The 23,702-nt window shown below is 37.2% G+C and overlaps 1 protein-coding gene across 1 annotated transcript in view; it reads right to left on the bottom strand.

The window, feature by feature from the left end:
* STX18 (syntaxin 18) overlaps positions 1-23,702 on the bottom strand; it is a 53,886-nt gene that overhangs the window by 5,866 nt on the left and 24,318 nt on the right. The window contains exons 2-7 of the mRNA XM_042811996.1: positions 23,545-23,612; positions 14,087-14,202; positions 12,640-12,717; positions 12,463-12,529; positions 8,957-9,072; positions 4,533-4,621 (exon numbers count right to left, since the gene is read on the bottom strand). Coding sequence (XP_042667930.1) covers positions 4,533-4,621; positions 8,957-9,072; positions 12,463-12,529; positions 12,640-12,717; positions 14,087-14,202; positions 23,545-23,612 — 534 coding nt within the window. The remainder of the gene's footprint in view (positions 1-4,532; positions 4,622-8,956; positions 9,073-12,462; positions 12,530-12,639; positions 12,718-14,086; positions 14,203-23,544; positions 23,613-23,702) is intronic.

The following is a 23,702-nucleotide window of genomic DNA, read 5'->3' as shown; positions in this document are numbered from 1 at the left end:
AATCAAGTTCCAATTTCATTAACAGAATCAGCATAGCAAGGTGGCTGAGAAGAGGATACCCTGGTCTGGATGTCCTTTCTGGGACACAGCAGTGTGTTGTCAGCAATGCAGCCCTGCTCACAAGTCAGACTGGGTCTGCAGTGTGTGCAGTAGGACCTGCTCAACGTTAGAGCTAATGCCCAACACTTCAGCTTGCAAGAGAACCAGATGCTGCTGCTGAACTGAATTAGTAAAATGAAGCCCACCACAGCAGCTGCCTGGCACAACTGAACCAAGGCAGTGTGGATACTGGGAGCTAAGCTGCAGTGTCTGCCTACAGAGCATTTGTTAAACCATAATCAACCAATACACAGCACATGGTTAGAAGTTTTCTGTCACTGAACTCCTTTATGTTCACTCTGATGTGTCTCAGATTTTAAGGGAGCCACCTCAGAACAAAGCAGTGAACAAATCCATGCAGGTTAGCACTGAGTCGACTGCATGGACATGGAGGGATGGAGCAGAGCCAATAAGCTGTAATTGTTTTCCTGATTTCTGTAAGAAATAAGTATTTCTGCACACATATTCAGCATCAAAATATCCCCAAAATATCCCTGAGCAAAACTGAGATAATAAGTAATTCAGAAGGTGAATGTTAAAGAAAGAAAGAATGAATGCTTTTAACCCCTTACACACAGCACAAATCCAATTAAGAAAGTTCTATTAAAAACAAAACAAAACAAAACAAAAAAAAAGCAAACAACCTTTGATAAAATCTTCCACTGGCATGAACTGCTTTTTAAACTGCCCAATAGTCTTTGCTATTTGAAATTGTGGCAGACAAACCAAATGGCTCAGTAGCAGGATCTGGTAAAACGGGCAAGCGAATAAAAGAGCACAGAACACACCACCAGCCACCAGTGTGTCCCCAGAGGGGTTAAATGATGGAGACATACAACCAACTCCAGCCATCACAGCTCTCTGTGACATGCAGCTTACTAAAGTAGCCTCCTTGATAACAGTGAAATACTGTTACCAAAGCATGGCAGGAAGTGACCAACGGCTTCAGATATTCCCTAAAATCTAATGTCTGGCAGGAATAATTACAGTTCTTTTGTCATCCCCTGAAATAAATCATTCAGTGTGCTATACCTGAACTTAGGACAAAAGCCAAGATAAGAAATCAGAGAAAATTATATATTTTCGCTCAAACAGCAGAAACAGATTTTTTTCCACTCTTCACAGCCATGAGACACCTGCTCATAACCACTATGAGAACATTCAGGTGCTCAGTTATAAATTGAAACTTACTGTGCAAATCATACAACAGTTTGCCACTGCTTTGAGTGATGTAGAAACGTCTGCTCAGGTGAAAATAATGACATAAACTCCTGCTGTAATCATCCAAATGGGCTTTATTTTGTTCTTTTACCTGCAGGAAAGCCCATGGAGCCACAACTGGGATTTTATTTATTTATATTTTTTTAAGGTATAATTTGATACAATGTGTTCCAATTTGAAACCACACAGCAGGTTCTACACCATAACCTGCCCTCTCCTGAGGACTGCTTTTTAGTAACTTGAATTGGTCCACTCTTCACAAATCAAACATTAGGAAGTAGAAATCACAAATTCCTGAAGCTGGGATGGTTCATTAAGTGTTTGTAAAGACTTCTAACTCCTGCACTGAAAGCCCAATTTATCAGTAAGCATTTCATATTACTTTGAAGCACCTGAATTATTTCTAAGTTACACCAATATTTATATCTTGGATCTAAACTATCATGAAAATTAGAATATGGCTTCAGTGACATTGAAGTCCATTACACAGTACCCAACTTCTAGTAATTAAGTCCAACTCCCAGCTATAACTTCCCTTGGAAAGGCACTGAAGGCAATGTTGCTGTGGAGCTGTCACAGCACACGTCCATAGCCTCTGTCAATAACAGTGTTCTTTAACCCTACAAAATTTTAAAAATAATTAAAAGAAAAAAAAAAAATATATCAGCAAACACTGGAGGTCCATGGAACAGACCAATGGCTTGCACTCAGCTCTCAGCATCAACACATGAGTAGCAAAGTTTACCTTGGAAAACCTATTGTGCAAACATATGTTAGATAAAACTTTCAATTTCCAGCTCAACAATCCCAGTATATGCAGTGCAATGCAATCCAACCATAAAGAATGACCTGACAAGAAACTACCTTTGCTGGGGTCATTTGCTATAACCAGAAACAAGCAGCTCACTTACAAGGCAACTAACTGGTGAGGAAAGAGCAAATGTCTCCATTAACACTACCATGAATCCAGACTCCTTTTTTATGTCATAATAAACATACTTCCTTCAAAGATATAATATGGAAGTATGTTGGTAATGCTTGTAATTTTTAGCAGAGGTAGAAAGCAAGCCTGTATTGCTTCACAAGAGTGCTAGAAAAATCACAGAAACTACAATTTTTTTTAGAATATATAATAATAAATAAGGCATGAGAGAGGTCTAAAAGGACAAGAATAATAATGGATACTTTGTCTCATGGCTCTCCCCCAGGAACAGCCAGACAAATGCCTCACACTAGGCGTCTCAGGACTGGAGATTCAGGAGTCTGGAAATCCTTCAGAGTATTAAACTACCAATATGTCTTTTGTCTTACTTCAGATTCGGATCATTCTACTACACGAGTCAATAAAGACAACTTATTCCAGAGGAAAAATATATCTTAGATGGGCAAAAAAAATCAGCATTTGAAGATGCTTAATTTTTCTTCATGAGATAACAGAAGAAACTCACAGGCTCAGGAAACTCTCGTAAGTCGTGAAGTATCTGAGGCTTTACTCTAAAAAGTATAAATGGATTCCATAAAAAAGAAATGCATTCATTCCTGAAGAACCACGGCAAGAGACGTAACACATTTAAAACTTACTACAGAGAAGCCTAAAAAAAGCAATCCAGCACACTCAGTAGTCAGTTTTTAGTTATGCCCTTTCAGATGGTGCTTCTGATGCTTTTCCTCCCGATCCCCTGGAGGCTAATAACACTGTGCACAAGCACAGAACAACAGCTATATCCAACGAATCCTGCTCAAAAAGAAAACAGAAAGCAGGACTAAACCTTCTGATTTCAAACATGTTCTCAAATACAATGTGATAGCATCAAAAGCAACCTGCTCTCTTTGATAAACCATAATTTCATGCGACTTACTCATCCGTGATGGGAAGTGATGCACAATTCTGCTTGGCAACATCCCAGTCACTGCCAAGGGAGCTTCAGGTTTTCATACTGCAGCAACCCTGCACTGCAGCTCACCATTTTGAAAACTGTTCACCCACAGGCTATTTATAAAGAAGCTTTGCTTCTGTATAGAAACAATGCAATGCATGCATTACAATTACAGGAATGTCAGAAAGTAAGACAGGCTGCCAGCAATCACTTGTATGTTGGATGTTGTAGCCTATCAGTCACAAACAGAAATGGATTAAACCCATGCATAAAACAGCTGATAATGGGAGACATGCAGAAAAGGCAAAGTCAATGAGATTCTGTTGTGATTGAAGGCTTATAGCTATTTTTTCTAATAAAGTCACTCTGATAAACCTAACAAAGAGGAATAAAAAATAACTATTTGTCTTCTAGAAGTAGCCTAAGTAAAAAGATTTACTCACAAAACCTTTACTGCTCATTCCTGATGTTGCTTTGACTTCTACTGTTTCCTAAGAAAGCAAATAAAACTTCTAATTTCTAAAACATTTTTTATTTCAAAGGACACTTCTAATTGGATCTGTGAGCTGATCACCTCCATGTATTCGGCTCTGGTGAGGCCTCACCTTGAGTTTATATTCATTTTTGGGCTCCTCACTACAAGAAAGACATCGAGGCCCTGGAAAATGGTCAAAGAAGGGCAACAAAGCTGTGAGGAGGAGTCTGGAGCACAAATCTTATGAGAAGAGGCTGAGGCAGCTGGGATTGTTCAGTCTGGAGAAGAGGAGGTGCAAGGGAGACCTTATCATTTTCTATAATCACCTGAAGGGAGGTTATGGTGAGGAAGGGGTTAGCCTCTTCTCCCACATAACTAGCAATAGAACCAGAGGGAATGGCTTCACAATGCACCAGAGGAGGTTCAGGTTGGCTATCAGGAAAAATCTTCCTCTCCAAAAGAGTGGTCAGGTGCTGGAACAGGCTGCCCAGGGAGGTGGTGGAGTCACCATCCCTAGAAGTGTTCAAGAAACATGGCGATGTGGTACTAAGGGACGTGGTTAGTGGGAAAATATTGGAAGCAGGTGGACAGTTGGACTGGATGACCTTGGATCTTTTCCAATCTTGGTGATCCTATGATTCCATGAAAATAGCATGGCTGCATGAAAACATTTCATAGCAATTTTAAGTCTTAATGGCTACTAGAAGAACCAGGAATCTGTGTACAAAACGTATATTGTGTCACGGCTCTGCATCACATGAAAGCTGTAAACGAGCTTGTATAACTCTGAACTTTCTTAGCACACGTGAACACAGCAGGAAGCACAACAAAATGGACAATGAGACTAAATGCATACTTGCCATTTGTATTTCTTCAGGTGACAGCTCATCTTCACCTTTACCATCCCCCCATAGCCCAAGGTTAGACTGAGCGTCGGGCAGATTCCTGTCTGTAACAGAACAACCACAGTTTGAGACAATGCAGGACAGTGAGCAGTGAAGCAATAGGCATTTTTCATTATTTCTGAGCTCTGATAAAACCATCAGATAGCATTTCTCATTATCTGAAATTGAGCATACAGTTATAGCACAAAATTACACCAATGGCCTCTAACTTTTAAACTAGGGCAGAGGTGCACACATACATGAGAATTTCTGGACTATGAGGAGTTGGAATAAAATACTGACACTAAGAGATGTAAAACAACTCACAATGGACTGAGACTTAATAGGGCAGAATATACCATAGCATCTGAATGTAGAACAAAACCAGGGAGTCCCTGCCCACAGCAGGGAATTGGAACTGGATGATCTTTAAGGTCTCCTCCAACCTAAGCCATTCTATGATTGTAAAACAATTTTCAAAATGACAGCCTATGTGCAGAGCTACTATATTCCAATGAGATTTGATAGAACCACCAGCTCCTCATTCTTCAAATATAAAAACAGAATCTCAAAGACATTTTGAGCTTAGTTGACAAGAGAAATCTGGCTTCCACATACTGCTAAGACTGCATTTCGCAGGGCAAATCCCACAGCACTCTGGGCAAGGGGCCTTCCTCCATGTAACAGAATCAGTTCTGAACCCACAAAATAACCCCTACACATCAGAGCTGCTCCACTGATTTCACCAGCACTTTCCCTTTGATTAAAGCTAATCATCTGCATAAATCTTAGCAGGAGTTGGGCACAAAACATCTTCAATGGCTATTTCTAGGATATTCCCTTCTAGAAGATTTATTTTTAGGCTTAATTATATACCTCTAATTATAGACAAGGAAGTTAGAATGGGAACAAAAAGGAACTTTACAGCAGGAACCTACTGCTTCTGAAGCTGCTCTAACATTGGTTTAAACTGACAGTAATATTGCAACCTTGAGAAGGCCTCCTTCCCCTCAGAGGCATTTTTACAAACTCAAAAACAGAGATTTGTACCAAACACAAATGAATTCAAATTTGAACTTGCTTTAACTTATCAGTTGTAAATTGCAAATTAAAATACAGTCAGGTTTAGTTTTCACTTCTTTATAGCTTTCAGGCTTTCTATTTATTCTACTCATTCTCCTGCTTTTGGGGGGGGAGGAGGGTCATTGGTTTTCCTGGGTTTTGTTTGTTTTTAAAGCATTTACAAGTCCTGTCATTTGTTTTGCTATGGGTTTTTAAACCTTTAATACTTCTTTTTCTATTGCATAAGTAGTACTGATTATCATTCAGATCACTAGCTCTCTTGAGAAGCAGTCCTATTTATGTAAAATATGTTGAAAGTATTATAAGAAGAAATTTTCTCCTTTAATCCTTCATCAGAATATTTGCAAAAACTTTTGAAAAATACATTTTGTAAGAGAGCACTGCTGGACATTCTGATTCCCAAAAACCAAACCAGGATGGATAAACAGTAAGAATGTTACAAATGAAGGATATGGTCTCTAAATAAAATGTTCTTTCTTACAAGTAACACGGAAAAAAAACCAAGAACATTTCTAAACATTGCACAGAAAGGATTCAACCTGATGTTTTCCACTGGGCATCATCAGTATTTTCAATCTATTTCACAGAGACTCAAAACTTATCATTTAAAAATATTGATTAGGTAAACAAATATCAAAATATATTGGATTCAAAGAAAAGAAGATAATTAGTTTACAGAGCTAAGAAATAAGTTATATTCCTATTTTATCCCAGAGGAACCAATTACTTTCAGGCACTGTCAGCACTGTTAAAAAACAGCACCTGTATCCAATGTGATTGCTAATAAGTAAATACCCAAGTAAGAGGTAAGTGAGAATGACACGTGTCCCCAGAGCTGCATTCTGTCACCATGGTACATTTCTAGTCACTTTGAAAGGTGCTCTGCAGCTTTCATGGAGCTGACATCAATGCTTTTCTACAATTCATCCAGCAAAATCCAGACAGAGAAAAGAGCTAACTGTGTTTCACTTGCTGAAATAGATGTAGTTAATTAATAATGGAGATACAAACTGAAGATCAAATAATAATAAAGATGAGCCCTTCTCCATGCTGAGGGAAGACAGCTGCTAAGACAATGGACCAGTTCAAAAGCTACTTATTATTTACTTTTATTTCTATACATGAAACATTAGATTTGTAGTATGCAAACAAATACTGCCAGCAGAGCATATCTCCAGAGAGACAATTCTCCTACCACAAAGGCATGTCCAGCATAACCCCAATATAAGCAGGTGCTTTGTCTCAAAAGTATCACATTTTGGTTTATACCTGTCACAACACCAGACAAAACCCAAGTGGTGCCCTGGCACTCCAAGGAGGACACCCAGCTTTTCATCATAATTTTAAAATTAAGGACAGGACCACAACCTCTCCCAGAAGAGCTATCTTTACAGCTGAGACATTTAAACAAGGAACCCAAGCACTCTGCTGACCAATATTTCAGAGACACAAACAACCATAACATTCTAAACCACCAATATCCTGAGGATGAAATGGCTTATTTCTGAACACAAACATTTTCCCAGTGTATTTACTTGTTAAAAAGTAGAAAAATCAAAGGCAGTAAGACTTGAACAGAGCTGTTTGTCCATTAATCATCTCATTCACGTTATTGCCATGGACCTACCAGTGAAGCTACAAGACTGATTTCTATGAACCGGAGCTACAAAATGCACACTGTGTGCAGTTACAGTCCATTTCAGGCAGATTTATGTTGATATACAACTTTTCTAGTTTCATCTAAGACTGGTCAGCATTGTCTTTAACTACTAGTAAGAACTAAAACTGGAGTAAGCAAAACATGTAATAAACTAAGCGTAATTTCTGTCTATTACAATGGTTTGCTGTTTCCAGAGCAACCACAGAACTATGTTTCCCACAGTGTGGCACAGATTTCTGAGCAGTGATGCTTTGCACGATGCTTTCAGAGGCTGTGGAGACGTTCAAGAACAAGGAAAGCACTGAGCTCTGCAGTTGTTACTGTGCTGTTCCTTTTCTGTTGGTACGAACTCACAGCTGTGACATACTGATAACGTGTTAAGGTGAAACTCATCCACATGCCTGTGTGCTGCATCTCTTAAGACATACTATAAAAATGTACTAAGCACTAGAAATAACACCAGATCAAAACCTTCTTATGGTAAATTCAGCCTCCGGAGAGGAGAAAAAAAACCCAATGTGTATCAATAGGGCTGCACTACAAACTGGTTAGAAAGATAAGCAATACCATATCAAAAAAGAAACTGTATGTTGTGAGGTAATTCAGTATGAATGAGCCTTCATTCAGAAATGGAGTACACCCTTCACATGAACCCATCCTTCACATGAACCCACCCTTCGTGTGACCTGCAAGTCACTCCTCAGAGAAACTTCACTCTTCATAAAAAACAGAAAAGAAACAACAGATCAGCAGAGTAGTACAGCCATTTGGTGCACTTTTCCCTATCCTGATGAAGCATTACCCTAATGCAATGCCTCGTTTGCTGCAGTTTCTGTTTCCCTCCAAACATAACTTTCATGCTGTAATCACACCGTACCTCAGACTCCTCTAGACAGTACCAGCAGGACAAATCAAGCCAGGGAAAACAGCTCCAGGATTGTGGAAACAAGATTTCTCTTCAGGTATGAAACCTGAAATTACCTGCACAGCGGTAGCATTCAGAAGGGCACTCTGCAATAAAATTCTGTAAGTGTGCACACCCCGGAACGGACCAAGGGGCCATCCTGAGATTGTCTGAGAGGAGACTTGCTTATACAACCTCAGAAGCAGCCACTAAGAAATTACTGAGTTCTGTCAATACTGGCAGTTGAAATGACTGCGAGGACAGAGATGCTGCTTTAGACTTGCGGCTATTTCCTGCCTACTGAAAGAGAAGGTGCAACCCTTCCAGCAAAGAAATTCAAGGCTGTGCCTGGCCAGTCATAAAAACCCCTTTAAGAACATATTCTACCTTTGTGTTGCTACTGCAGACGTGCCTATCTCAAGGTCTGTGTGCTTAAAATCTAAAAACTACTGCAAAGTCACTGAGCTACTTTCCAATTCTTTGCCATCAGTCAAAGGGATCTGGAAAATGAAGCAGATCTCACAACTGAAAAGATAGTGAAAAAAATAAATAAAAAGGAGAGTTCACACAGAGTTTATTGAGGGAATGAGGAAATCCAGCAAGACTTTTTTAGCTGCTTGGAAGAACATCGGAAAGCTTTAGACTGCTTCCTCACTCCCACAGTGTGCTTCTCAAAAGTCCAATCAACTCAGGGAAGAAGAAAACAGAAAAGTGCAAATTACAGGAATAGGCCTGTAGTTGTTTTATTCTTACCTTTATTTTCCTCTGCAGAAAGTTTTTCTTCAGACTCATCTGAAGAATTCTGGGAACATTTTTCAGGAGAAAGAGCTGATTTGGATACAGTGCTCTGCTCAGGTTCAAGTTTGGACCTACAAGCACAAGAGCCTGCAATTTAATTGAGTGCAACTGCATCTCTAAACTAAGAAAAAACACAGATTACTTAAATTCATCACACTTCAACCTGCTTTTGCAGACTTCATAATGAAGATTTCCCAGTCTAGATACAAAATGAACTTGCAACCTTCACTGAAATACTGTTACAAAAGCAAAGAATGCACGTAATCTTGAACAATACACATCACATATTCAGAGCTGAGAAGAATTTTGAAGGCCCCAGCATGAAAACCAGGCATTTTCTTAAACTTCCTTTCAAAAAAAATCTATCATATCACACTGAATTTTTTTTTACTAAAAAATAGCCATCTCACCCAGTTAATTTTTTCAAGTGCCATTTAACAGTTTACTTTATATTTTAAGTTATCATGAGGAAAAAGTAAGAGAAGTAGCTCTTTCCTGAAACAAGTTTATTTTATTTAACTGGCTGTAAAGAATAGTTTAACCAGGATGAGAGCAATCCTTACCTTGTCTGCCAAGAGACACAACAGACCATTTAGAAGCAAAGAAAAGAAAAACTGTATGTAATGATCAGATACACATTCCACCGAAGTGCCTGCTATGAAATTTCAATACAAAACCAACAGAAAATGAGAAGCACATTCAGTACTTATGTCAGTACTTCTGCACTCGTCAAGGATTTTTCACCATGGCACCACGAAGTCTAAAATGAGTGGCTAAATACTGTTTTTTCTAGTAAACCTTCATGGTCTACTGTTGTCTACAATGAATTCTGTAACTACCTGGTGGATGGCTGAACGCTTAGCAATTGTGCTGATGGAGAAGCTAAAGAACAACAACAGAAAAGCACCAAGAAATAACGTGCTGCATCACCTGCTGTGCCACCTTCATCACTTCCTCCCCTCTCAAATGTAATCAACAGTTAATCTCATTATGATCTACAATCTTCTCCTGCTGCTCAACAGAAGGTGCTGCATTTTGTGGCCTTCCTCCTTTGTATTGCATCTAAATTCTAACTCAAAAAATTCTGAGAAAAACAGTATCATGTATTAGTCATCACTGGCTGACTACTTTATTTAAACAAGGAGAAAATAACAGCATGCATTCATAAAACTCTGCAAGTCTGATTTCTGGTCATTTCACAGGAAGAATTTCTCATCTCTCCTCACTCAGTTTGCTGAATACTGAGGAAGAAACCAAAAAACTTCTCTGGGTATCCATACCATTCAAATTATAAAATTCTGATACTATAAAAACATTAATTCAAAATATAATCAAATCAAGCTGATTTTAGTAACTTCAGACATAATTCACAAGAAATTATAATGGAAAAATATTTGAAATGAAATATAAATTTGTACCAATAAACGTACAAACCGAAAATCCAAACCAACTACATTTCTAGTAAAAGCTGACTGTTTCTATTTCCCAGCATTTCATTTTGGGGAACCATCCCTAGTAATTGGCAAAGTTTATTAAACAAAAAAATATAAGGCCATTGAAAAGGGCAACTTATGTAAGAAAACAGTAACACTCCAGCCACTTGCTGAAGAGCTTAGGATGTTTAGCTATGTAAAAGTAAACATAACAAAGTGTATTTTTACTGCAAACATATCAGAACTGTCTAATAAGCATATATAAGATCTGCACTAGGATTAATTTACTTCTAAATAAATGTATTCCTTCATTATTTGTTGTCCTTATTTTCCACAGTATAATAATCTATGAAGTTTTCAATTAAAAATGAACAAAACATCTGGAAAGCACTACTTTGAAATAGTTGAAGTGATGGGAGATATTATCACATAAAACGTCTGCTGAACTCATAGGGGAAATTACAAATCAACTGACAAATCACATGAAAAAAGGAGTTTTCTTCAAGTCATCACAGAGATTGATTTATTCCCTGTGATTTATTTAAATTAATTTTTAATTTAAATGATAATTAGGCCACTATATCACATCTGCAATGCATACAGACCCCACCTGGCCAACGTCTGGTTTTCAATTCTTATGCCCTTACAGAAGAGGTAGGGAAGTACTCTCCAGCATTACAGAACAGGGCTGCATCTTCTGGGCTATTTCTTAGTGCCTTATTACTCTATTAATTGAATGATCTCCTAACTTCTGGCATAGCTCTTTTTCATTGTACAAATCAGATTGACTTGTTTTGCCTGGTTAGTCACCTGAGAAATCCTGGACCTTGCATTTAACATAGAAACAATAATAAAAATAGAACAAAGCAGTTGATATTTATTAGCCAATTTTATATAGAAGACTAACCATGCTAACTTTCTCTGAAATTCCTTACAGTGAATAATACCAGTAAGGTTAGGTGTTTTTGCACATGAAGAGTATCACACATTATGTTTCTGTATGGTTCCTTTTTCCACAAGGTTATAGGCTCTCAGCATTTTTGCAACTCCTATCTTTTCTCTCATTACTATCTACCAAATTTCAGAACTGGTCTGGCATGTTTTGTTTGCTTGTTTTTGATTTGTACTTCTATTTCTGTCTCAGGAAGATATACATAAGTGAATCCAATCGTGTTTAATCATGCTGAATCACTCTGAGTAAAACGTACTTACGGACTTCTCAAAGCATCTCTCTAATTTCAACATAGTAGACTAAATATGCCAAGTATAAAAAAAACCAACAAAACAAACCTCCCTTAAAGGTATGGTTTTTCGACATTTGGGGTAGAGAGCCTGCAAGCACATCATCTTTAGCTACTTCTCCCACACATTTCTACCTCCAGGTTAGCGGTCTGAGGCATGAGGACAGAAGAAGATGCAATTTGGTTCAATTCAGAAGTTACAAACAAGAGTATGAAGTTGAGCCATTTTCTATCTGCCATGAAATCTTGCTATCTGAAGGAGAATTCATTCACAGCATAATACTGTGCTTTAGCAGCAAGACAATGGTCTAAGGAAGACTAACAAAGTGGAAGAATGGGAGAGAGAAGGAGAGAAATGAATATTTCTTGCACCAAAGCAGATGATATTCTAAATTATATAAGACAATAGCAATGTGCAAAATTTCATTCTAAAGTATTTTACATAAAATATTCCTTAATGGGAAATCCACAAATACAACAAAATATTTTTAAATGTCCAGTAGGTTTATTCTTCCACTTTCTACTAACTTGGTGCTTTAGTCATGTACAAATAAGAATAGCACACAACGCTGTATCGGTATTCTGCCATTTAAAGAATTAACATTACACACGAGATGTACAAGACAGCCCTGGAATGCATCTCTTGATAGTAAGAGTTCCTCATCCAGCTAAAGACTTCCATCTAAGAAAATCTCCTTAGAATCTATTTTGCTGAATGTCATACAAACTGAAAAGCACAGGTTAATCTGTTTTGTCTATGTTTTGACAATGAGAGCTCACTACTCACAGTCTCTTCTTATCTATCACTCGCTTAACCCGGATGGCTCTTTGTTCTGAATACAGCTTACACACTCCTGTTTGAGAGATCAGTAAAAAACTTAGGTTAGGAGAGCATAATTTCTTCCTTTTAAAATACACTCATTCATTTTTAGCTACTCACTACTGCAGAAGAAACACTACACACTTTTTAAGTAATCTTCAATGAAGTCTAAGACAGCTGTTCTGTGCTCCTTCACCTGAGCAGACTGGACGTCCTTGTGTGCTGAAATGCAGAAGACAGATACAACATGATCTTTTAACTGGTTATTGAATTGCACAGAAGTCTGCATTTTCAGTTCATACACAAGAGCTTACTAATATTTTATACATATTACACATAACTGTTTTCAACATTGCTACATTTAAGCATAGGTTCTGTAAACAAGTAAATTATTACAAGAAAGTAAAACCTCAAACCAACTTCTGTCACACAATGCTTGTTATTTTTATATATGCTGCTGAGTCATGTTATCTCCATGAAGTTTCTAAACAAGAACAGATGTCATCAAGCTAAGCACTGCAGAACAGGTCTAGAGACTTCACTCACTTAACATGCTGAGCTCCTGACATTTTAAGTTCTCCAGAGTACAGACTATGGGGACGTCTTTGGGATTGTGTCTAGCACTCTTTCAATTTAAATATTTGTTATTTTGACACTGAAATTTCCACGACTTACTCCATGACTTTCAGTGATTCTGAATAACGTTGCAAGATGGCATCCCAAAACTGCAAATCTTTAGAATGCTGCTAAAATACATACATACAAAAAGACTACCTGAAAATGGCAAAACAGAACTTCTTTCCTCAACTTTCATGAAACAGTGTTGGAAGAGTATTACTTCACACAAATAACTGACAAACTGTCAACCTGATGTTACATTACCAGGACCCTGTGCTATGGTATTCCCATTCAGATAAGTAAAATTGTTAATTCTTCTCATAATTAAAATTTTGATACACTTGTAAAACATTGTGTATTATATACATTTACAGAAAATTTACAATTAAAATATTATATTAAGAAATATTAATTTGTTTTGTTGGGGTTTTGTTTGTTTGGTTGGTTTTTTACTTGAGTTCAAAATTATAAGAGCTACGCTCAACAGCTCAAGAAAACATCCATAGTTGTTAAAAATTTTTGAAGAGTGAATGTAATGATATGGATGTTACTCCACCTCACACAGTGACTTAAATATCTCAAACTTGGAAAGAGTATCCCTGTGAAATGTTACAGGTGGGCACCATAGGAAGAGGCTCAGTCCTCTATGCATAGTGCTAAATTACAGCTGAACAGTAAATATGTAAGACTATCATTTTTATTTAAAAACAAAAACACACCACACTTGTTAATTAGTGTACAAGAACAAATAAAATTCTATGCTCTGGCTTATCCTTTCATTTACTTGAAAGAATCAGTCATGGTTCTACTCAGTCAATGGGATTATAAAGATGAAACAAAAGAGGAATGAGACTTTACCAGTCTCCTAACAAAAGCATTCCAGAACTCAAAATGCCACGCAACATTCATTCTCGTATTAGCCTTAGCCAATAACTAAGAAAGTTATCAGTTATTTAGAAGTTGCTCAGTTTACCTTCTGTTCTCAGCTGATGAATGGCATCTGCACATGTCCTCATAAATATCTGAGCATCTTGATCTATCTGGTCACGCTCGGTATCTGTCATCCTCCCATATTCAGACATAATATGGCTGAGAAACAAGACAAACTGTCACTTATGAAATTCCCAACATAACACCTATAAGTATACATTTGGGATCTTCTTCCCACTCGCCATCTCCACAAGAAATCTTTTTGCAACACTAATTTTCACAGAACAAGGAGATATAAATTATTTGTATGAGTAAAAAGTACATCAATTCAATCAATAAATCCATCAATTCTATAAGCTGGAAGGTTTTTTAGAACATTCATTTGGAGTGGTAAAAGATGTAGGAAGAACAATACATCCTATCATCTCCTATATTATCCAACACTGAGCAAGTAAGGAGAAAATACAACCAGAAAAGAAATACTTCTCTAACTGTGCATACTTCACTTCTAAATATAAAGAGAACAAGTAGGATAGAGGAATAGCTCAAATACTGAAAAAAGTATAACAGTTTGTAACTTATTTCACTTACGTACGTTCTTATTTCCTAAATGCTGAGCTTCATTTTTAAAGTAAAATAGTTGTATAATGAAATCTGTGAATTCAAATCATAGTACAGAAGAACACCAGAAAATAATGCAGTTTTTTATATCAAGTAGACCAAAAGACTTATTAAAACCTGTCCACATTGTTTATTTATATTTTAGTTGATGCATTATACATTTAATATTTTCTTGTAGGGTTAATATATTCTTATGCTACTAAATTAGTAGCAAGGGAGGCCAATCTCAAAAGGCCAAATACCAGCGCGTTTGAGGTAGAGCTTTCCATGCAAACCTCATATGGTTCTAGAATATTTGGAGGTTTACTTCAATACATTTGAAAGACTTTTTGTTCCTTCCTGTCAGTAAAATATTAATACTCTGTAGATAAACACAAGAAAACCATATTTTATAGAGATATTTTAATATCCAGTCAGTTGACAGGATCAGAAGACTGTGCTACAGCATGTTACCCAACGTTTATCTTGGGCCTGTTGACCATTCAGTCATCACTGCCTGTTATATGTCTTTAAACAGGCAAGAAAACCTAAATGAATAAATCTACTTTAACTTAGATTTTCATATATGAAAAATTTCCCACTTGTCCAAGATATGAATAACACAACTATATTAATGCAATTAAACAAGTGAAAATAAGGGATTTTCATTTGCCAAATTAAGCCTTATACCCTACAGACGTCTCATGCTTCAATGCAACAGTGCCAGGTCTGCTGCAATTCCTGCCACAGAAATGCCTTCGATCAACTCACGCTACCCCACCTCTCTCCACTATCCTCTCCCATTACACGCCGTACCATCAATTTTTTCCTGCACATTAGTATACTAACAATGCTTCTCCCAAATCTCCTCCACAAATTTTTAGGCTTACTCTAATGACCCTGAGAGTTATATCAAAGGATCTTCATCCTCATCCTGCATGATTGGTTGCATATGAAAAAAGCAACGCGTAGTCCACCTGACTGGTAGCTAATACACAAATCAGCCAGCAAACAGAAAGGCCATCTAATTAGAAGTAATATTCACTGTTTTCCTCTTGTTTGTTTCCAAAACTGTCACCTATTTGTCAGACAAATCCTGGGAATTTTCCCTTCTGATTAAAATTACTCTGCTCTATAACTTACAGAAAACTTTCAGAAATGTTTTCAACTTGTATTTTAATAGCTGTATTGCTCTTTTCTGGTTGGGTAATGACTGTGAGTCTCAATATACAGTAAATCCATCCCACCACTATCCTCTAAACTTACTGTAGAAAGAACCACTACTTTAAAAAGAACAGGCCAAAGAAGAGGAAAGCAACACCACCACCACGAACCATTAAACAAATAAACAATTAAACCAAGTGTGTTCCATATGTCACAGATGCAAAGACTTGCTTAGAAGTACTACCAGACATTATCACAGCAATGAGCTGCTGCATCACTAAATCAGGAGAGATCACATGAGTCCAGACGAACCAGAAGCAACCATAAGAACTAGCCTGAGCACAAGAAAAGCTTTGGCTATTGAATACAGATAAAGAAGAGGAAGAGAGGGCAAAATTCTTCTAGATTTTTATTCTAATCAACTGGAGAAAGCTTCATGAGAAATGTGGACTGGAAAGCAACTTGGGTTATTTGCGATTCTTAAAAAGGGGTATTGGAAAGCAAGGAAAAGACAGTGGCTATCAAGTAGGCAGATGCCAGTAGTCTAAAAAATAAAAATACATAAATTAAGAAGATGAATTGCACAGAAAATAAAACTTAAGATGAAACAGAAAAGAGTCCAGGCGCACCAGTAGTCTTCCTATAGAAATGATATTGGGATACCTTGCAATTCTGCCCTTGATCAAAGGGAAGAACAGGCAATGCAGTAAGAGATCAACTATGCTATTTCAAGAGCTTTTCACTGAGTTGAAACACTATAAAGCAGAATACAGAAAGTGCAAATTAGGACTGATTGCTACTGACAACTGTAAAGGAACATTGCATGGAGGGATGCAATCAGAAAAGGGTCAAATCCAGGATAAGACAACTGGCAAGGGATGCCAATGATAACAAGAAGTAACTCTGCAAACATTAAAAAGAGAAAGACCGAAGAAAATGCTGGCTTGCTACTCAGTAGAGAAATAAAACTATATGCATAGAATGAAGAAAACCTAGATGTTCTTGGCTTTTTCTACATTAACTTTCATCACTAAGTTAAAATTTAAGCTGCTGTTACTACTCCATTTTAATCACTGCTTCTGTCTGAATCATCTGAGCCCAATTTAGCACCTTTGACCTTCAGAAAAAAAAATAACAATTTTTAATTGATACTTTCATCAGTAATAGCAAGCACAAAGTGCTATTTTAATAACAGGATGCTGAGTGAGTGAGCGCCTGAGGAAAAGTACTGGGCAATCCAGGTCATTGCACAAGTTTATCTCAGGGTGCAGTGCTTCTGAGCTAATGCTGAAGGTAAAACTGATGGAGGATATATTCCTCCTATTCATCTACAAATGGTGCAATAGGAGAGGAAACTGGCTTTAAAAAAATATCCAGGTGAACGCATATCCATATAGTATGCAGAAACAGGAGACAAGGCACTGGAATAAAATAGGAAACGCATCAAATTAAAGGATTTATCCTCACTGCCAGGAGAGTTCTAGGTGGATGTAAGTACAGCATCTGTATTCTAAAAAAGGAATATTACAAAACATTGCTCTGAAAAACAAAGCAAATAATGTACAATCCCTTGGTCCAAATATATATATTTAAGTACTGTAAAAGTATATGAGTATACTTTGGTATATATATAATATGTGTGTATATATATATATATATATATATATATACACATACACACACACACCGTACTTAAGTATATAAAAGTGTATATATACAAATAATCAAATTTAAGTGCTTTGAAGAGAACAACAAAAAAAAAAAATGACAGCCGTGACATGAATAAGTGTAGTCTACTTCTGGGGTGCAGAACCAGGTCTTACAGAGGGATTATACTGCTATGCATCTTTAGACAGGCTTTTGCCACTATCTCTCATGAGATTCTCATAAGCTGCCAGCAAATAAATGCAATAGAAGAAACAGGTACTGTTTAGACATGAAATGGGTTGGAAAGCTGAACTCAGAGTAGTTATAAACCAAACCAGAAGCACATACCGAGTTGTGTTTCACAGCAGTCTACCCTGGATCTGACCCTGTTGAAGGTCTGCATGTATATTCCACTTCACTATCCAAGTTCCCATTTAGTACATTTGCAAGGGCACAGAGTTCAGCAAATTAAAGCTGCATTAAGAGAACAAGACTTCAACACAAAACAATATTGCCAACTTGGAGAAATGGCAGAAAGAATTTGAATGAGGAATGCTCAAAGGCTCTTTGCTGCAGCAGGACTAGTTACCTGAACATTCTGTGAAAATGGGGATTGCCAATTAGGAAATGGCACTTCAGAAAGACATCTGGGATCATGCTGGATCATGAACTAAACAAAACAACAAGAAGTTGCAGAAAAAAGTGATAATTTCTGTGGGATGCATAAATGCAGCACAACCCACTGCAGATAAAAGGTAATTTTTTTTTGCAGTCCTTAACATTGGGCTGGAGCTCAGCTGAAGCACTGTTTCAGTTCCACAACTCACTGCAACACCAGGTGGGACAGCATCCAAAGGAAAGGAAAAACCGTGACCAAAAAGAGTATATATGAAAGTCTAAACACATTGTAGTCACCAATTCCAGTAAAGACTGAAGAGAAAACAAAACAAGCTAATGGGAAAAAAAATAAAAAAATAAAAAAACTTATTAGCATGGATAAGGAAACAGAAAAAGCAGAGGAAAGATACAGAATCTCCACTGAAGGACATACCTAAAAGCAAGCAAGTCAAGGTGTTAAGAACGACCTGCTTGTTCCCTTTTTTGAATAAGTGTCAGCTATGTTCATTCCAACGCATCATTTGTGTGAACTTATTTTGCTGGAAAAGCACAGGGAGAAGTCTATGGAGTCATTACATCAGCTTTTGGAATTAGTAACTCTTTCTGCTGGTGCATGAAATATTTTCTGCTTACTCATTCAATGAAGACACTAAACCAAGCAGAAAAACTTGGTTTTTTTCCAGTAAATGCTTTACCTAATAGAGAAGTAAGGTAAAAGCTTCTCAAATGACAGAACATCTCACAACAATCTGTGCAGAAGCTTCAGGTACTACAGCAGGCAGTACAGGCACAGCTGAGTCAGTATTTTCAGTTTTGTAAAATACTGCTGAGAAATTCCAGAATGCTGTTGAGAAGAATGATTATTTCTAAGATGTGATGTATGAAACTAGTAAACTCAAAAAAATAAACCATTCGACATTAGAGCCCTAGAGAACAGAAAAATGCTGTGTATTCACCCATGAAGACAATGCTAGACTTTCTTCTAAAGTCCTAACAGGTCACCTACACATTTCACTGCTTCTTATAAAAACATAATTAAGTTATTACAATAAGGCAGGCTGGCACTGTGGGGGAGACCATCAAGAGACTATTTTTAGAATCTTTTAAGGGTTACTGATTTTCTTTTATTGGTTACATCAAGGGAATACTCTCCAGAAAACATAGGGCACATGCTCAACAACCTCCTATTAGCTGACAAACATGTAATTGATTTATTGGGCTTTTTTTCCAGCTTTAGTGGGTAGATAAATGTTTGTGCCAAAGGAACAATTACTGAGCTCCAACAGTATAAATAATAAGTAAAATAATTAACATTTTTTTTCCAAAGCACATTAACTGATGTAAACCACATACGAAACGTTCAAACACTGAACTGTACATATGGTCCACAAAAGGATGTTGTAAAGATCAGAAGCCATCCATCCCACCTTTCTCACAGAAATAAAATAAATAAATAAATTCTACTCAGAACCAACCTGCACAACAAACACTGATAAACTATATACATACCTCTACAGTTGCAAAAGTCAGTAAATGAGATGTCAGATTATCACAGAACCACAGAACGGCCCGGGTTGAAAAAGACCACAGTGATCATCTAGTTTCAACCCCCTGCTACGTGCACAGTTGCCAACCACCAGACCAGGCTGCCCAGAGCCACATCCAGACTGGTGGTTCTTTCCCTGAAAGAAAGATCTCCTCTCAGAGATTTCCCTTTCAAGAATGAGGCATTCTACAATCAAAATCCAGAACTCTCAATTCAACTCCAATGTCCGGTTAAACTAGAACAGTAAGGATAACTGCTGACCTTTGAATTATCTCAGCCTAGAAAGTTCCTCTGGAGAAACTGGATACAGAGGAACATTTCAAATACCCAAGTGTGAATGCAATAATGCGAGTTCCTAGAACAATAGGCAACACAAATGTACAAATGATCAAATGGTTCAATGATCAAAAACATGAGAGCTCATAATGAAAGGCAAGACACAAGTTGTTCACATCAGACAACTTACTTGAGAATGAACAAAGGATCTCACCAAAGAAAGCTCTGTAGGAATGTTATTACACTAATATACAGAGAGGAAGAACATATGGAACACAAGGCAATAATACTCTAAAAAAAGCAAAGGCAAGTAACAATTTTTATCTCAAAAGAATGAACAGTTTGCTTAGCAAGGAAAAAAAATCACCCACATCTCACTAATGTATGCAGGAATGAAGAGTTCCTGCCTCCACCTTGCCACAGAAGAATTATTAAGAGATAATTCTTACCAAACAAGTATTTGATATTTGGACTTCATAGAATTACAAAAGTTGTTTTTTTTTTGTTTTTTTTTTTTTTTAAAAGGAACTGTTCATCAGTAACTCTCACTAAAGACAGACATTTGCTGATGTTACATTGCAAGGAAAGTCCTTAAAGACACCAATTTAGCAGGAATAAAATTCTAACATTCCCTTAAAGAAAAAAAAAAAAAAAAAAAAGACAACCAAATAAACAAAAAGGAACCACCACCATACATTTGGAAAGACGTTTGATGGAAGAGCTTCTATATGTACCTCTCTGTAAATCAGTCTAACTTGTGCTGCCAGTGGAAGATGGCACCACTAAAACTTTCCGAAGTTATAATCAGAGGAGAGTAATGGCAGATAGGATACAACAGAAAAGATGACAAAATAGAAAAATTCCCTACAACAGAAAGTTGAAAAAACAAAGTGTAAAGGTAAGAGAGTGAATCCTGATGAACAGGAAAGAACAGAGATGCAATGGCTTAAAACGAGTAAGCTTAGATCACTCCACCACTCATTTAAGGTTTGCCTCTCATACATTACAGCTGACAGTCAAATCAAGAAGAAAAGAAGTGAACAAGCAACTAGTAATTCTCGAGCTTTCTGGACTCAACTTAGGCATTTCAGCTGAATACTTAAAGCTTGATAAACTGGGTCTGGACCTTAGCTCCAATTAATCCTTTTTCCAGTTGTCTAATTTCTAGAAATATTGCTCTAAAAATGAATTAAAGATATCCCCTCTGCAGAACACTTTATATATGCCCCCTCAAGAAATATTACTAAAGAATTCATTCTGCAAATGAATTAGTCAAATTTCATTGCCAGAATTAAGCTTCCTGCATAAATTCCCAGCATAGCTTCTTTGTATTAAAATGTTGTAAAATCTTCCCTGTAATTTAACTATGCTATTAAAACTGCTGTCTTGAACGAGTGAGGCATTTGTTAAGACCGTGAGACTGACAGTATGGATGCTATGGTCCTCCTTGTATCCACAAATAAGGAATTCGACAGCACTATTTAAATCTGACCTTTAAGCACAAGATCAACTGCCAACAGATGAAATTCAGTTTATTATTTTGTTGTTTAAGAAAGGAAATGACACTTTTTTTCTCTCCTTAGCTAATACCTACTGCAGTGAGGGGAAAAATCATTGAGAATTTCATGATAACTGGCTAAAAGAGTTTACAAAAAGAACACTATCAGTTTTTAGAAACCAAAATAGCTTGGAGAAAATCTGTACTCCGTGTTCTCACTTCTGTGCACACATTGCTAATAAAACCTAGAAGTTATCCACTGACAGTTTGTTCTTCCTGCAATTATTTGCAGTTTCTTAGCTTATACATTCACATGAAGTTTTCACACAAGAAGTTATTTCAGTATTCAGCTGGTAGCTCCACCTAGTGTTATTCATTACCTATTTCAAAAGGAACTGAAAAGCAGAGAGCCAGACATAATACACGCACATACTCTACTTTTGCTTGCTGCTTGGAAAGGCAGTTTCTCGTATGCCTTCCACATAGGATTCATTTTCACTAATACTACGAATAGCTCTCATTGCCTCACATTTCCAAAGCGTTTCAAAATCTTCACTTTTGAGACTTCATTTTTGCAATAGCAAAAAAACTGCTTTCAAAATCTCAGGAAGGTGCCAGAAGAGTCCCAAGGACACCTTTTGGTACCACTGACCGTACAGCATTGCCATCACTGTTACTGACTCTTTCAAGACTTAAGAAGGAGTTGTTTCTCAGAAAGACTGCTCTTACAATACAGACAGAGCCTAAGGAACAGCAGAGGGTTCACTTGCTCCTAATCCTTTCCCATGTGGGATGAATACCTGTCCAGATAATGCTCCTATTTTGTATCTATGAAGCCTTCTGGAGCGGCATTAAATCAATATGGGACTTTGTGCCTTCAACAGATAGATGTCTTTAAACTGTGCTTTCTCAACCTGGATTGCTGCAAAAGTTTTGTTACAGACAGAACCAGAATGCAGACAGGGCTGACTTAAGCCACGCAATATTGCCACTATTCTGATGGACTGGAGAAATACAACACTGGAAATGGTGAGATTTACAGAAGAATCTTCAAAGGGGAATGTTTACTCACACTGTTTCATTCGGATATACAAAAATAATGAATAAAGTAAAACAACATGCATAACTTTATTCTCAAATGGCTGTAAAAAATAATATTTAGCACCCCGAAGCTTTTTTTTTTTTCCCCCCTGTCCAGGAAGGTCACTGTCACAATGATCTACTGTTGTCACTTCAAGAATGAACTGACATTTCTGACATTTCCTTCAAAATGGCTGCAATCTGGAAACTTCATTTCTTAGAAATTCATTGGCTTTTTTCCAAAGGGTGTTTCCCAGCTCTTTAACACACCCCAGTTAGGATGTATTAATTAGGCACACATTCTATATTATGCCTATTTTACATCTGGTTGGGATCTGTTGTTTTTGAACCATGAATCTCAAAATGAAAAAATGAAGTCCCAGAACCCTGGAGAACACCTCTTTCCCTGTGCATAACTAGGGTGGACAGATCATTTTGCTTTAAAAGATAAGCAATTGGTTAGATGGCCACAGCCAGAGGGCTACAGAGGGTTAAAGTCAATGGCTCCACGTGCAGCTGGATGCCTATCACAACTAGTTTCGAGATGGGGGCTCTTCAATATCTTTAACAGTAACCTAACCAATGGGATTGAGTGTACCCTCAGCAGATTTGCTGATGACAAGCTGAAGAGTCCAGTTGATACAACAGAAGAAATGAATGTCGTCTAAAGGGACCTGGACAAGCTTGAAAAGTGGGTCCAGGGGAACCTAATGGGGTTCAAGAGGTCAATTCTAAAGTGTTGGACTTGGGTTGGGGCAACTGAAACTATTCTCCTTCTGTCTCAGGAACCACTTCAAAAACTTATTCTACCCTTCAGAAGTGCTAGGCTCAGACTTCCAGTCTGATTTGTTACAGAACATAGCCTAAAAGCCTCTTACTCAAATTCTTAGCTACATTTCAGTCAGGGCCATTTTTTTTCTTCTTAAAGAGCTCACAAGTAGGCCAATTAATAAGCAATCCACATTTTTGGTTTTAGTTATTATGCCTATAGATTTTGGGGTGGTATACTTCATAAATAATAAAATGTATTAAAAGAAGATATCAAAACAATTTAAACACAATACACACTTACCTGTATGCATTAATGTAATCCTTTCTGTGTTGAAGAAGAAAATCTTTCAGCTTCCCAATATTGGAAATCTTTTAAAAACAAAAACAAAGACATACTTAAACCCTGTAGCTACAGATACTAATATCTGCATACATTTAAAGTTCAGTACTTACTTTTCA

This window comes from Centrocercus urophasianus, unplaced genomic scaffold (genome assembly GCF_019232065.1).
Source record: "Centrocercus urophasianus isolate 14NV4802_14NV808 unplaced genomic scaffold, USGS_Curo_1.0 seq_13, whole genome shotgun sequence".
Lineage (NCBI taxonomy): Eukaryota > Metazoa > Chordata > Aves > Galliformes > Phasianidae > Centrocercus > Centrocercus urophasianus.
Note: the sequence above shows the minus strand (reverse complement) of the source record. Positions and strands in the feature narration are given on the sequence as shown.